The 13,461-nt window shown below is 35.4% G+C and overlaps 1 protein-coding gene across 1 annotated transcript; it reads right to left on the bottom strand.

The window, feature by feature from the left end:
• Positions 1-1,833: 1,833 nt before the first annotated feature.
• Positions 1,834-4,771, bottom strand: LOC149193325 (laccase-12-like). Its single transcript, XM_089406574.1, has 6 exons — positions 4,481-4,771; positions 3,828-3,979; positions 3,458-3,702; positions 3,233-3,361; positions 2,181-3,125; positions 1,834-2,084 (listed from the first exon to the last, which is right to left on the bottom strand). The coding sequence occupies exons 1-6, from the start codon at positions 4,601-4,603 to the stop codon at positions 1,954-1,956; spliced, it is 1,725 nt and encodes a 574-aa protein (XP_089262700.1). The 5' UTR covers positions 4,604-4,771; the 3' UTR covers positions 1,834-1,953.
• Between the last annotated feature and the right edge of the window lie 8,690 nt (positions 4,772-13,461).

Raw genomic sequence — 13,461 nt, 5'->3', positions numbered from 1 at the left:
TATATACAATATTTCCAACCAAAATCATTTTTACTTAAAACTTTTATATTTTAACTTTTTATTATTATTACTAATCATTTTAATTTCCATTTATTGTGTGGTAAATAAAAAAGTTCAAATTTTAAAAGCATATGCTAAACATATTTGACAGTCAGGCATTGACAAAATAAGAAAAAAAATACAGTTATGACTTATTGTTATCCATTTGGACATTGTAGATTTAATCTAGACTCTCAAATGCACATGCTTGTGGTCCATCTTAATAATAGCTATATCGCTTAAGTTATTATTAGTTATTTGCCATCATGGAGACAATTTTTTTCATGAATTATTTTTCTATTTTAATTGTTATTTTATTAATATAAAGTTGTATGTCTTCATCTTTTTTTTCACTTCACTCTAATTTAACTATATTTAAACTAAACAAGCATAGCTACTCTGTAGCCCTTGTTCAAATGTAAAAACTGGTTCATACCTTTCAAAATTGAATAATTAAACTAAATGACAGATAAAGCTAACTATAGTGACTTATTTTATATATAAATAAAATAATAATAATAATAATAATTTGATTAGTTTTATAATTTTTATAATTAAAAATGTGAAATATAATATTAAATAGATTTGAACTTTAAACATAATATTTTTTTAAGTTAAATGAATCTAAATTAGTCATATCAAAATTAAACATATTAAATGTACATTAATTATAATCATAAGAAACACTTAATCAATAATGTAGAAGTGGCGCTTCCTAAATGATAACAACATGTGGGGTCTATAATTATTATATTTTTGTACTCTGTATACTTTGTCTATTCAAAGTTTCTTTTGTCTCCTACTGTTGAGTTGTCTACGGTTAGTGGGCACTCCTTTTAAGCCTGAAGATGATATATATTTGTGTTGACGTTGTTCCTTTGGCAGTCTTGTCGGACTTTTTAATTCTATCTTGGCAGGTAAAGAGATTATACTTTTTTTATTTAAATAAAAGTATGTTTTACCATGGAAAAAGACAACAACATGTGATCTAATGGATCTAACTTGTACGAATCAATTAGAATGATAGCATAGATGTGTGGGAAAGAGCTATCCAGCCATATATTGGGTATTTAATGTCGAAATAGGAGCACGCAAGTTAGCCCGATAACACGGGAGAGGGCAAATATTATTTAATGCCGAAATTGCCCGCTCTGTGTTATCGTGTTAACTTGCTTGCTCCTATTTCCGCATTAAATACCCAATATATGGCTGGTTAGCTCTTTCCTAGATGTGTGGAGGTGCCACTCCAGAAATTATAACATGTGGTCCAATGGATCTGACTAAGAAATATATTAATTCCAAAAAAAAATTCGACCACTCAGATTTTGACTCCACAAGTTTTAAAAGAGGCTTTCAAAAATACCCTAAAGTAAACATTGCGAAATCACAGGCACGATTTTTCAATAATACCCTAAAGTAAAGCATTCCAAAATCAAAGGCGCGATTTTATTTGTGTACTATTTATGTACATTCAATCCATGATTATGGTAATTGGTCAAATCAATGGCACAATTTCTATTTATGTACATTCAATCCTTGCTTATGTTAATTGGTGTGATAATGGTAGACAAAGTGGCTGTCCAGTAAATGATGCGATTACTATAAAATTATTATTAACATTGTTATAGCTTTCACACAGCATTGTGTGACGAAAATTATCCGTGATCTAATCACAGTTATCTAAAATTCATGCAACTTGAGAATAAGCCATTGAGATCAAATTTAGATACTAAACTCAAGCAATGTGATTAAAAAATGGCGACCCTTGGAAAACATGCAAGCTTCGACGACTCCTTATAGTGGAAGCTGAAAGCGATTATTTCAGAGAGAATTATTGGGACGCCAAACCATAAAATGAGAATTACATAATCTATAACACTTTATAATGGATCGGTGTTATTCGTGGCGGTGTTCTCAGCATAGTGGAAGATCGCTCGGGGGCGCTTCGAGACTCAGTAGAGAATTCGGTCCATTGTTAACTACGAACACCATCGCCAAGCCCCACGTTATGTGCACGTCCAGGTGGCAGTGCATCAGCCAAGCGCCTGCCACATGTAATTACCATCAGAATTATTAACATGTACCAAACAGAGGGCAATTAAGGATTAAATACAAACATGGAAAGGAAGTTGAATGCTCACCGGGATTGTCGGCTACAAATCTTATGGCGGCCCATCCATTGATCGGAACGTTCACTGTGTTGCGCATGGGAGGATCGACCAGGTTGAACTTCTGAGGATCTGTCTGTGAATTATAATTACCAAACCCGGCTCCGACGATGTAAAAGTCGTGGCCGTGAAGATGGATAGGATGGCTTTCACCAGCAACGATATTTGTTCCTTGAAGAATTAGTTGAACGGTCGTGTTATATTTGAGAACTTTCACTCTCGTGTCTTTCACCGGCGACGACAGGGCTGTGCTTATGTTTTGAGCAGTATAATCAAACTGCAAGGGAGGGTTATCGGGGAAGTCCGTGGTGAATACCCCTTTCTTGCCAAGTTGTTGTGCTTGAAGGATTGAAAAAGATGTTGGCAGGACAAATGATATGTTATTCATACTTGCTGCAAATCTTGAACCGTTTGGACCTCCACAAGACTGCCCTGGGCAGCTGATCAATCCTAAACCGATGGTATATAACAGATTCTCGTCCACTCTCCGAGGAACAAAGACGGGATGATCGTGTGAGGCCAAGCTTCTAAGACCATCAGCGAAGCTGGTTACAGTGTTGGTGTCATTATAAAATGGAAGACTGGGCATTGTTGGAGATGATGTGGTAGAGCTTCCCTCGTACTCTAAAATGGCAGTGGTAGTCGTGTTATCAAACGCAACTCCTTGCCCACTAGAATATGCTCGAGCAGCCATGTAGTATCTGCCTATACCCTGATCGGCAACGAGAAGTACATCTGTAGTCTGCCCAGGGCCTAGCATCAGAAAATTAGTCCGAAGTGGCTTCGTATACAAAGCATCCACGGCCACAACGGTCATTGTGTGGTTAGCTACGGAGAAGAAGAGGTCAGTATTCATTGCAGCATTGATAACGCGTAGAAGATTGGTTTTCCCGGCCTTCACCGATACACGAAAGGTATCTGCATATTCCATCATTTGCCATTAGCCAATCATTCTCCAGCACTAAATTCAGAACTACTTGACAAATTAAAGTCCAGTACATGCATTAATATAGCGATAAATGTACCTGAACTGGAACATTGGTATAGGTCTCCTGGTTGTCCATTGATAGTAAAAGCATCTGAAACGTTTGGGGCAGCTCCTGTTTTTGTTGCTTCGTTCACAACATCAATAGGATTCCTATTCCACCATTCTCCTGTTCAAATATTGCAATAGAAATAGGAATTAAAATTAAATTGAAGCAACATAATTTATTGTTGAAGAACTTAGAAACTAGAATCTTGTAACATACCTAGAACAATAGGAATCTGGCTGTCAGGCTTGGTAAAGGGATAAGTTGTGCCCAGCCTTGGGGAGATGATCAAGGCCCCATACACAGAAGCTCGAAGCCATGAGCTATGTGCATGCCACCAGAGAGTCCCTTCTTGGCCTGTGATGGTGAATCTATATGTGTAACTCCCTCCTGGGCGAATGGGACACTGGGTAACAAATTCAGGTCCATCAGCCCACGCTGTGCGGAATTGGCGCACTCCATGCCTGGAATCAAATACAAACATAAATTACAAATGTTCATATCTTTTCAAATGGAAATCCAGATATCTAAACCATTGTATCATAAAATGCATTGATATCAATATGATCCAATCGACATAGGGACGCACCAGTGAATGGTCGCATTATATTGGGCATTGTTGTACACCTTGACTATAAGAGTGTCTCCGTTACTAACATTTATCGTTGGACCCGGAAACTGTCCGTTCACGGTTATTATATTGTGTGTTATACATAGCCTCTTGACAGACGTAGATCGAAGCTGATTTTCAGTTAACCGCAGTACAGCATTAGTTCGATAATATGATATAATATTACTAATCATTGGCCCGGAGACATCAGGCATATAAGTTAAACAGCCATTTACCTCATAATGAACTTATCACTAGCCTAAATTCATTACGAACCTTCAATCTAATCAGCCTTGGAATTTATGAACGTACAGGATATTTACACTTTAAGGGTAATAATTAATGATATATGGTAATCACATGTTAATTAAGCAAAAGCGTGACATCTTTAACCATAGAGGATCTCATTTCTCCGTCCACTGACCGAATATAAAAAAAAAATCATACTTAACCCCCAAAGTTTAAATACTCAAAATGCGAAGCCAAACGTTAAATCATATCATCCGATCTCGTGAGCAACGGGCTCCTTTCAGGCATTCCGATATATATATATATATATATATATATATATATATATATATATAAGAGAGAGAGACACAAAAAGCAAGATATTGAAGGTTAAGAAGACGTACAACAAATGTGTGAGTCTGTATCTCAGCCGAGGCCAAAGCAGTAAAGAAAATCAGCCATAGGACCATCTTAACAAACTTGACCGCAAATTGATGTGCGGACACATGTGGAATAAACGCCTCCATTGCACATATATTAACTATGTAAAATACCAGAAAATCAGACAACAGAATATCTATGAAAATTAGCACTCAATATGTGTTACACACTCAAGCTAATTTCTTTATACTGCACCGTTTCGCCTTGAGCTTCAAACACTACAAAGTCCCAACCGAGCGAGAGAAGACAAAAAGGAAACAACATACAAGATATGGGTTACAGAAGAACCGTGATCAAGTATTTATATACGTAAATTAGCCCTTCATCTGAGTCTAGTCAACCTTGATGTTGTTAAAAGTCGTTCGAAAAGGCTAAAGTCGTTGAAGTTAGGTATTGTGATCGAGAAGAAGATGGTGTGGAACAGTTGATAGACTAGCACTTTGTTTACAGGTCGCCCTCCATGTTTAGGTAAGGTCGGTGGCCCTGGCCCCAATTATAATATTATCATTGAAACCCTATCTTTTGGTCATTAACACAGTACGAACTGTATTTATTACGAACCATTTTCTCAATATCATTGGCTGTCATGCACAACATATATTCTTTCCGAAATAGCCATCTCAAGACACAAGAAAATGTATCAGTGAGACTTCTATTCATGCCTACCTGCGTTGAAACACATGTTTAAAAATTCACGAATAAGGCAACTTGCATGGAAAATTCGTCTGAAATATTTTTCCTCGCATTAAAATATATAGATCAATGGGTCGAATGGATACAACGGGGATTCTCCGTAACAACTTGTTTTACGTTTTGGTTTGAAATGAATTCATCTAGATTGTCTCTCCTAATGATTTTCTACCAGGCTTCCCTTGCCTTGTGAGATACTCTGATGCTTGTGCGAGAAGGCTGTCTGTTGACTTTTGTACACGGTGTGGTACGCGGGAGGTTCGTTATGTTTGGACAAATGACGGCTCTTTTTCTTTTTCCATCGTGTCAAACACGGTAATTAAAACGCTGATCCTATAGCCTACCTAAAAGAGCTTTGGGTTCGATATGAGACTGATGATAATGTTTATAGATCGTGTCAAACACGGTAATTAAAACGCTGATCCTATAGCCTACCTAAAAGACCTTTGGGTTCGATATGAGATTGATGATAATGTTTATAGATCTTGTGGTAGTAACCCATACGAAAATACAAATTAACTTCTAGAATGCTCATATTTATAATTATATGCCATTTTTAGATGGCGATGCAAGCCATGCAACTAACTTATGCGTTTAATATTACGGGAGTTCTTTTTTAGTTTATCTAAGGAAAATCTTATCCAAATTCCCACATATTTGATGGTTTTGTAGTTCATTTCGTAGTGTATGTTTATTAACTTTCAATAGTATAACGGGTATAAAAGTTAAAACCCAAAAATTCAATAACTCAATTTCATGGCTAAGTTTCTGCTTATGAGAATACACAGTTTGAGGATGTGTTTATAGTTTGAAGATATGGTTTCCTTTGATTTTCATGAAAAATAAAAAGGAATATTTGAATTTTATATATTATTTTTGTTTTTAATAAAAAATTTGGAGTTTTAATATTTTAAAATATATTTTATAAAGTTTATTAAAATTTTAAAAAATTAAATATTTTGAAAATTAAAAATAGATTTTATCGGGTTGTTATAAATAGTATTTGTCAGAAAAAAATATTTTAAAAATTAAAAATTAAAAAGAAATTATATACCACTAAGTGTGGTCATATTATACATATCAATGTCAATATTTATGACCAAATTTCAATCAAATCTCATGAGTTGTAAATATTTTATTTGACATATTTGCATTAAAATATTTTATAACTAAAATGTCATTAACAACTTTTATTGATTTGACATGTTATCTTTAAACTATTCTATAATTAAAATGAATTAGTTTAATTTTTTTTTGTAAAATGTATTTTTTACAAGTCAACATGAAAAATAGGAAAGAGATGTATAAGTCTTATGTTCACATACAGTTTACATATAATATTAAAAGAAATTAATAATAAAATAATATTTCAAAATTTATTAGAAATAAATTATTTTAATATCTATCTTAAATAAAATATTCTAAAATCAACTTTATCTAAATAATATAATTAAAGTAATTGAAAACGACTTTTTTTATTCAAAACCATTTTTATATGTTAGTACTATGGAAATATATTATTTTTTAAATGTTTAATATAGAATTAGAACATGACATTTAAAAAATTGTTTCAATGCCAATCATATATATATATATATTATTGGTGTATTGTTTAATATGAGTGAGATGTAATTTTTATCATATTCAATAAGGAGTTGGCATGTGCCCACATGCACTTGGGCATGTATAGACTCACATATTAAGAATTAATGTAAATCCCTTTTAACTTTGATCCATCATATATTGATTGGTAAACAAGAGATTGGTTTACTAGTTTCACTAACACATTTATGGAATTAACTTTTGATCTTTGTGAAGGAGAAATCTCAAAGAATATTAAATTTACACAAAATTACTTGACTTAGATGCCCATTGAAATAGTTGAATTCCCAAATAATGTTTTAATTTTACATATGTTTCATCCCAAGCATGATGTGGAAGCAAGATAAACCCCTTATCACTCAACACAAAAGACCATATGATGCCTATATATATTTCTTTAGTATATATATTTTATAATTAATATTATGCATGGTGGTGTAATTTATTTTATTTTATTTGTATAATACACCAACACACACTTTTGAAGTGAAACGTCTTTATAAGGTTGTGAAAGGATTTTGATTCCTAGGTACTATGTATATAATTTATTTATATTATATATGAACATAAAGCTTTTGAAAAGCAACATGGCTAAATGCCTTTTTAAAGTTGTCAAAGGATTTTAATTTCTAAGGTACATTTTTATTGTTGTGTATATATAAAAGTTATCATTTCAATTATCAAATTTATTTTATTTTAATTTCGAGATTACTGAATATTAATTTTTTCGTTTTACCTCTTTCTTTAAATTTATGCATTTGGTTAAAACTTAAAGTATTTTCCTCTTACCCAAAAAGTAATTATAAAATTGAAAAAGATATAACTTATATTAGTGCTAATAATATCAAATGTAACTTATATTAAAATAATAATAATATATATATATATATATATATATATATAACCCAGGTCAAATTAAGAAAACTAAACCATAATGCTAAACCATCATTATGATTTTTTTAATCATTCTTTGTGCCATTGGAACTTTATCCATCGTAAAACTATCATAATTTTGAGATGTACTTTGCAAAATCTTAGAATAGTTACTCTTAACTTTAGTTTTTATGTTTTCCTTTAATCATGATTATAAAAACATATATTTGTCTCTTTAAACTTTTATTTATTTTTTATATTATATATATGAATGAGAAATACATATTTATTATTTTCAACTTTCAAATATTTTTTTATGCCTTTTCTATTTATATATAAGTTGTGCGATATTAATGTTTGTTAACTTTACTTTAACTATTAACTATTTACATAATAAGCAAGTACTTAGTAGAAATGTTGTATATTACACTTGTTTTATTTTCTCATTTATTATGGACAAAAAAATTAATAAAAATTTGCAGTTTATCATTACAATTATAAAATTTTATGAAAAATCATATATTTTCCATTTAATTTAAAATAAATTTATATAAAAATTAAGTTATATAATTTAGAGAAGATAATATTTGTAATTCTTTTTTTGCTTAAATAAGTGTCGGACCTTCTATTCAAATGTAAAAAACCAAACCATATTGCAAATTGTACACAAGAGATGTGGGCCACCCAAAGCCTAAGAAACCGTGCCTAAAGCCCACTGTTTGGGCTCTAGGCCCACAAAGCCTGACGTTGGAACCACAAAGGAGAATCGTACATCACAACCGTTCGATCTGTCATCGAAGATCTGACGGTCAAGAACAATATCGGAACGCTAACAAGCTCACTCTTTATCTCATAAATCGGACCCGATAAGCCTTTAGAGACCATTCTATAAAAATTTCGGGTTTGATTTGGCTGATAACCCTCGCGCATGTTGTCCACCCAATATCCACTAGATGCAAGCGATTCGCGCTCGTCCGTCTAACCCGCTCGATGTTTAACACTACTTCCGGACCCGAAGTCTAATAAAGCTATTGTTAAAGTTGATTTCGAGCTCGTTTGGCTTGATAATCACCTTGCTATTTTCCACATGAAAATGCTATGATTGCTTCTATTTCTCCTATCTACTCGCACTTTAACCAAGCTCCCTGCATAGCCAATAAAAAGGAAATCTGTTGTATAATTCAACTCCATGTGAATACTTGTGCTGTCAAACTAAACCCGCCTGAGAACTTTGTGTATAAAGAGTTCCGGGCTCAAATTCCAGCCAAAAGGACAGGACATTATTTTCATAATATCCCTGATCTGCTGCATCAAGTGAACTGAAATTCAACTATTACCTGAGATCTACAACCTACTAGCATCCCCTCCTCTGATATAGCTCCATGTCTGCATTCGCCTATCTGAGACACCCTTCCCTCAATCTGCCCTACGAGATCTCTATCCATTTATATTTATTGTTACTTTTAGCACGGAGTACTCCTTCATTAGCTAAGATGTTCACTAATTTGTTGGCTATTGGGTGCACATGAGTGAAACTCAGGGTTCTCATGTTTTGCAGATGGAAATGAATCCTTTGGTAGACTTGTAGAAGCCTCCAATGTCTCGAAACTTTTTCCAGAGCTGAGCCATAGCTAATTTTCTTGACCGAATTGATAATCAGTTCAGAATTAGCTTCAATTATAATGTTATGAAGATTTGAGTCTCTCCAGATTTCTAAGCATTGCTCAAGGGCCATGAGATCTGCCAAATTATTTGTGGCTTTCCCCAAGTTACTATGAAAGATGATTTTTATGCATCCCTTCTCATCCCTTGTCACTCCTCCATAACCAGCCATGCTCGGGTTTCCTTTTGAGGCCACATCTATATTGCATTTCAAAAAACCTTGAGGGGGAGGTTGCCAGAAATCCTTATCAACAATTATATGATTTGCATTCTTGTTTTTGTCCTATGGGATAAGCCCCTGCATACCCAAATTTAGTAGTATCTACATATCAGTAGCTGTAGGACTGTTCTTGGGGGGGTTTTTAATGAGGATTCCTGCCGTCTCATTGAGCTGTCTTAAGATCTGTGCCATGATGCTCTGGGGAGAACCTTTCCTGTTTTTTAATATTCCGTTGTTGTGTTCTTTCCAGACATCCCAGATAAGAAAGCCTGGAGCTAAAGGCCAAGCTTTGTTGACTGTTTCATTATCAAAGAAAATTTTCCTCTGCTTCTTTAAGGTGCTGTTAATGCTACCCTTGTCCCTGTCTGTTTGTCTGAAAATTGAAGCAATTCAAATCCATAATGTGGATGTGAAAGGGCAGAGGTTGAGAAGGTGATGCATAGTTTCTTCTTGTAATTCACATAGCTGGCATTTGGATGGACCAGATACCCCTCTTTTCCTAAGGTTTTCCCAGGTTTGAATTTTTCTACGCTGCACTAACCATATGAACAGTTTGATTTTCATCCAACTTTGGTTCTGCCATAGGTCCTTCCATACCCCATCAAGGTTTGTAAAGTCAAGCCCAAGGGCTATGCGCTTGGCCTCTTTGAGGTTAAAGGTGCCTTCATTGTTATTTCCCCATCTCAGCTAGTCTGAATCTTCTGATACCAGAATCTTCCTCTGTTCCAAGATGGATGTTAGAGATTCTGCCTGTGCCTTCAAGGGGGAGTTATCACTATAAACCAGGTTCTTCCATATCCTCCATTTTCCCTCGCTATTTTCCTGATCCCAAAATTCATTAACTCTGAGTAACCTTTTGTTGTCAGTATTGTTCTTGAGATTTGCAAATTCTTCTCTTGACAATTTAGGTTCCTATTGCCACCTATCCTCCTAAAACCATGCAAGGTTTCCATCTCTAATTTCCAAGAAACTATGTTTCTGAACAATGGCTCTATTCTCCCAGGCTTTGTTCCAAATATGGGAGCCTTTGATGATCCCAGACATTCTGATGTGATCCCTGTCTTACCAATTGTTTGCATATTTCTATTTCCAAATTTGTGCCCAAGGTGAAGTTGAATCCTTTAGCCATCTCCACCATAGTTTTTCCCCCAAAACGTTGTTTAGCACCCCAGTATCATCCAGTCCCAAACCTCCATGTGTCGTAGGTTTACAAATTTTTTCCCAGGCTACCAAGGCCCATTTTTTCTCTTCCTATTTACCCCAAAGAAAATCTCTTTGTATATTTATGCAAATTTGCATGACTCCTTTAGGAGTAGGTAGGGCGGAAAACATAAAGATGGGGACAGTTTGTAGGACAGCCTTTGTGAGCACTAGTCATCCTGCTAAGTTCAAAGACCTACTTGTCCATTTCCTTACTTTGTCCTATAGCTTGTTAATCACAGGCTCCTAGACCATCTTGCTCAGGGGTTTGTCTCTTAGCAGTACTCCCAAATATTTGGATGGCAGCATATCTCTCTGAAAGCCGAGAATTCTAGATATATTTCTCTGAATAGCAATGTCTGTATTAAAAAAAGAAAATCTTTGATTTGGGGAGGCTTACATATGTGCCTACAACCATTGCAAAGTCTTTCAGGATTTGTTTGTAGGCTAGAGTTTCCCTCACAGTAGGAGTACCTTGTAGCATAGTATCATCCACAAATTGTTGATGGGTCAATGCATTTCCATTCATGGTGAGTTTTAGACCCTATATTTTTCCTTTTGCTTTGGCAGACTTGATAGCTTGGCCAAGCCTTTCCATCATGAGAATAAAGAGGAAGGGAGAAAGAGGATCTCCTTGTCTGAGACCTCTCAAAGGATTAAAGGGCTTGGATGGTGAACCATTTAACAGGATTGAGAAATTAGAGGAAGTTACCAGGGCCATGTCCCATCTGACCTAGTTATGGTCAAATCCATATGCTAAAAGAACTTTCCTTATGTAGGCCCAATTTAGCTTATCATAAGCCTTTTCTAGGTCAAGTTGCATAATCATTCCTGCCTACCTATTACTTGTAAGTGAGTGAACCACCTCGTGTGCTTGAATAATGTTGTTAAGAATTTGTCTGCCTTCCACATACCCAATTCGCTCTTCAGAGATGAGAGTTGGTAGAAGTGGTTTAAGCTTGTTGGCAATTATTTTGGAAATTATTTTGTACACCACATTGCATAATGCTATTGGTCTGAATCTGTTTGGTGTCATAGCATTAACCTGTTTTGGAATCAAGGATATGAAAGAGGTATTGAGTGCCTTCAAAATAGTTCTATCTTTCCTAGAGTTCTCCACCACATTGAGGATATCCTACTTGACTATTCTCGAACATGCTTTAAATAAGTCGACATTAAAACCGTACGGACCTGGTGCCTTCCCATTTTTCATTTCTTTGATGACCTCATTGACTTCCTCTTCATTCATAGGCCTGTTTAGATTATGATTGTATTCTCTTGTCACAAGCTTAGGAATGTGCTTAGTGAAATCATTGATGTAGTGTGATATGTCTAAGAGAGGCTCCTCTGCTATGCCTTGGAAATGTTGAACCAGTGCAACTTCTATTTCTTTATGGGTATTGAGTTGATTTCCTAGGAGCTAGTCCCAATGTTGCCTTCATAGTTTTCACCCCTTCGTTGTCCTGACTATCATGGTTTCTTTTGACTCCCAAACCTTTTGCCTACTTTCTCCATAGAAACAACTATTGCACTCTATTGAACTTCTCTTGTGGTAGCGAATCCATTCCTTTGGTGGTTCCCTGCTCCAGAAACTTTTCCAAATCTAGATGTTCCCTATCAAGAATATCCTGTAGTTCATGATCCTCTGTTCCCACCTTGATCGGGGTCATCTCTTGGTCCCTATCAAGTTCCATAGCATTCAACAGATCCTCCTTTTGCTGGTTGTTGTCATGTGTGTCCTCCATCCTCTCTCCCTCTTCTTTCTCCACAGGGCTATCCTCTAGAGTCTGATTAGCTTTATCATGCTCCTCTTCTTCTTCTAGTACCTTGTACCTATTTTGACTTAGCTGCTTTTCCTCATTGATTTTCTTTTGGTACTTTCTTCCTCCTTTACCTCTATTTCCCACTTTGTTAAAGCTATCAGTTTCTTTCCCTGAGGTAGCTTTGGTTCTGCTTTCTATTTTGTTTAAGGGGCAATCCCTAAATAGATGCCCATGTTCATGGAATTTGCGGCATCTGAAAGGAACATGCTCATAGTCAACTGCTTGAACCCATTCTTCATCAAAAACTTCCAGAATTATTTCATCTGGTAGAGCTCCAGAGAGGTCCATCTCTACACATATATGGGAAAAGGAGGTATACTTTCCCCACCTGGTGGCCTCTGATATTTTTACAAAATTCCCTAGTTTATTTCCTATTGCTTTTAATGATTCAGGTTGCCAATAATCCAGAGGTAAGGATTAGAGCCTTACCCAAACCGGGACCGAAATGAAAGTCTAATGCTCCGAGACAAAATTCATTACCCAAGGTCTCATATAGAGGCCTATAGCAACATAGAAGTAGGGCCCTCCTTCAAACACCCTATCTTTATCCTCAATGTTAGTGAAAACGACGGTGAAGAAACCCTTTGATCCAAGGTGTAGATCTATATCCCCCTTAGGTTTTCAATGGTTCTTTATCGATGCCTGTAAAGCCTTTTCGGTAGGCCATAACCCCATGAATTTACAAACGACTACGGAAGTCGCCATGTGTTCCCTATGCGCCTGTAGCGTTAGATCACTTAACATCACTCTCGGTGTGATAGTGGCCCTAGGCTTACATGGTCCAGTTCGATTTTTGGTGTCTGCATTCTAATTTTCCCCTTCTATTTGTTTTTCTCTTCTGGCTTCTTCCTGCATATTTTCCTGCTCCTGTGTA

Source organism: Pinus tabuliformis, chromosome 2_2 (genome assembly GCF_031772625.1).
Source record: "Pinus tabuliformis cultivar Carrire ecotype Pingquan chromosome 2_2, CPIR1, whole genome shotgun sequence".
Classification (NCBI taxonomy): domain Eukaryota; kingdom Viridiplantae; phylum Streptophyta; class Pinopsida; order Pinales; family Pinaceae; genus Pinus; species Pinus tabuliformis.
Note: the sequence above shows the minus strand (reverse complement) of the source record. Positions and strands in the feature narration are given on the sequence as shown.

Excerpts from the sequence above, each read along its gene's own strand:
- LOC149193325 (XM_089406574.1), bottom strand. The coding sequence starts at position 4,603 with ATGGAGGCGTTTATTCCACATGTGTCCGCACATCAATTTGCGGTCAAG. Across the intron at positions 3,126-3,232 it reads ATACCAATGTTCCAGTTCAG|ATACCTTTCGTGTATCGGTG; the intron begins GTACATTTATCG and ends TGGAATATGCAG. Across the intron at positions 2,085-2,180 it reads ATTTGTAGCCGACAATCCCG|GCGCTTGGCTGATGCACTGC; the intron begins GTGAGCATTCAA and ends TACATGTGGCAG.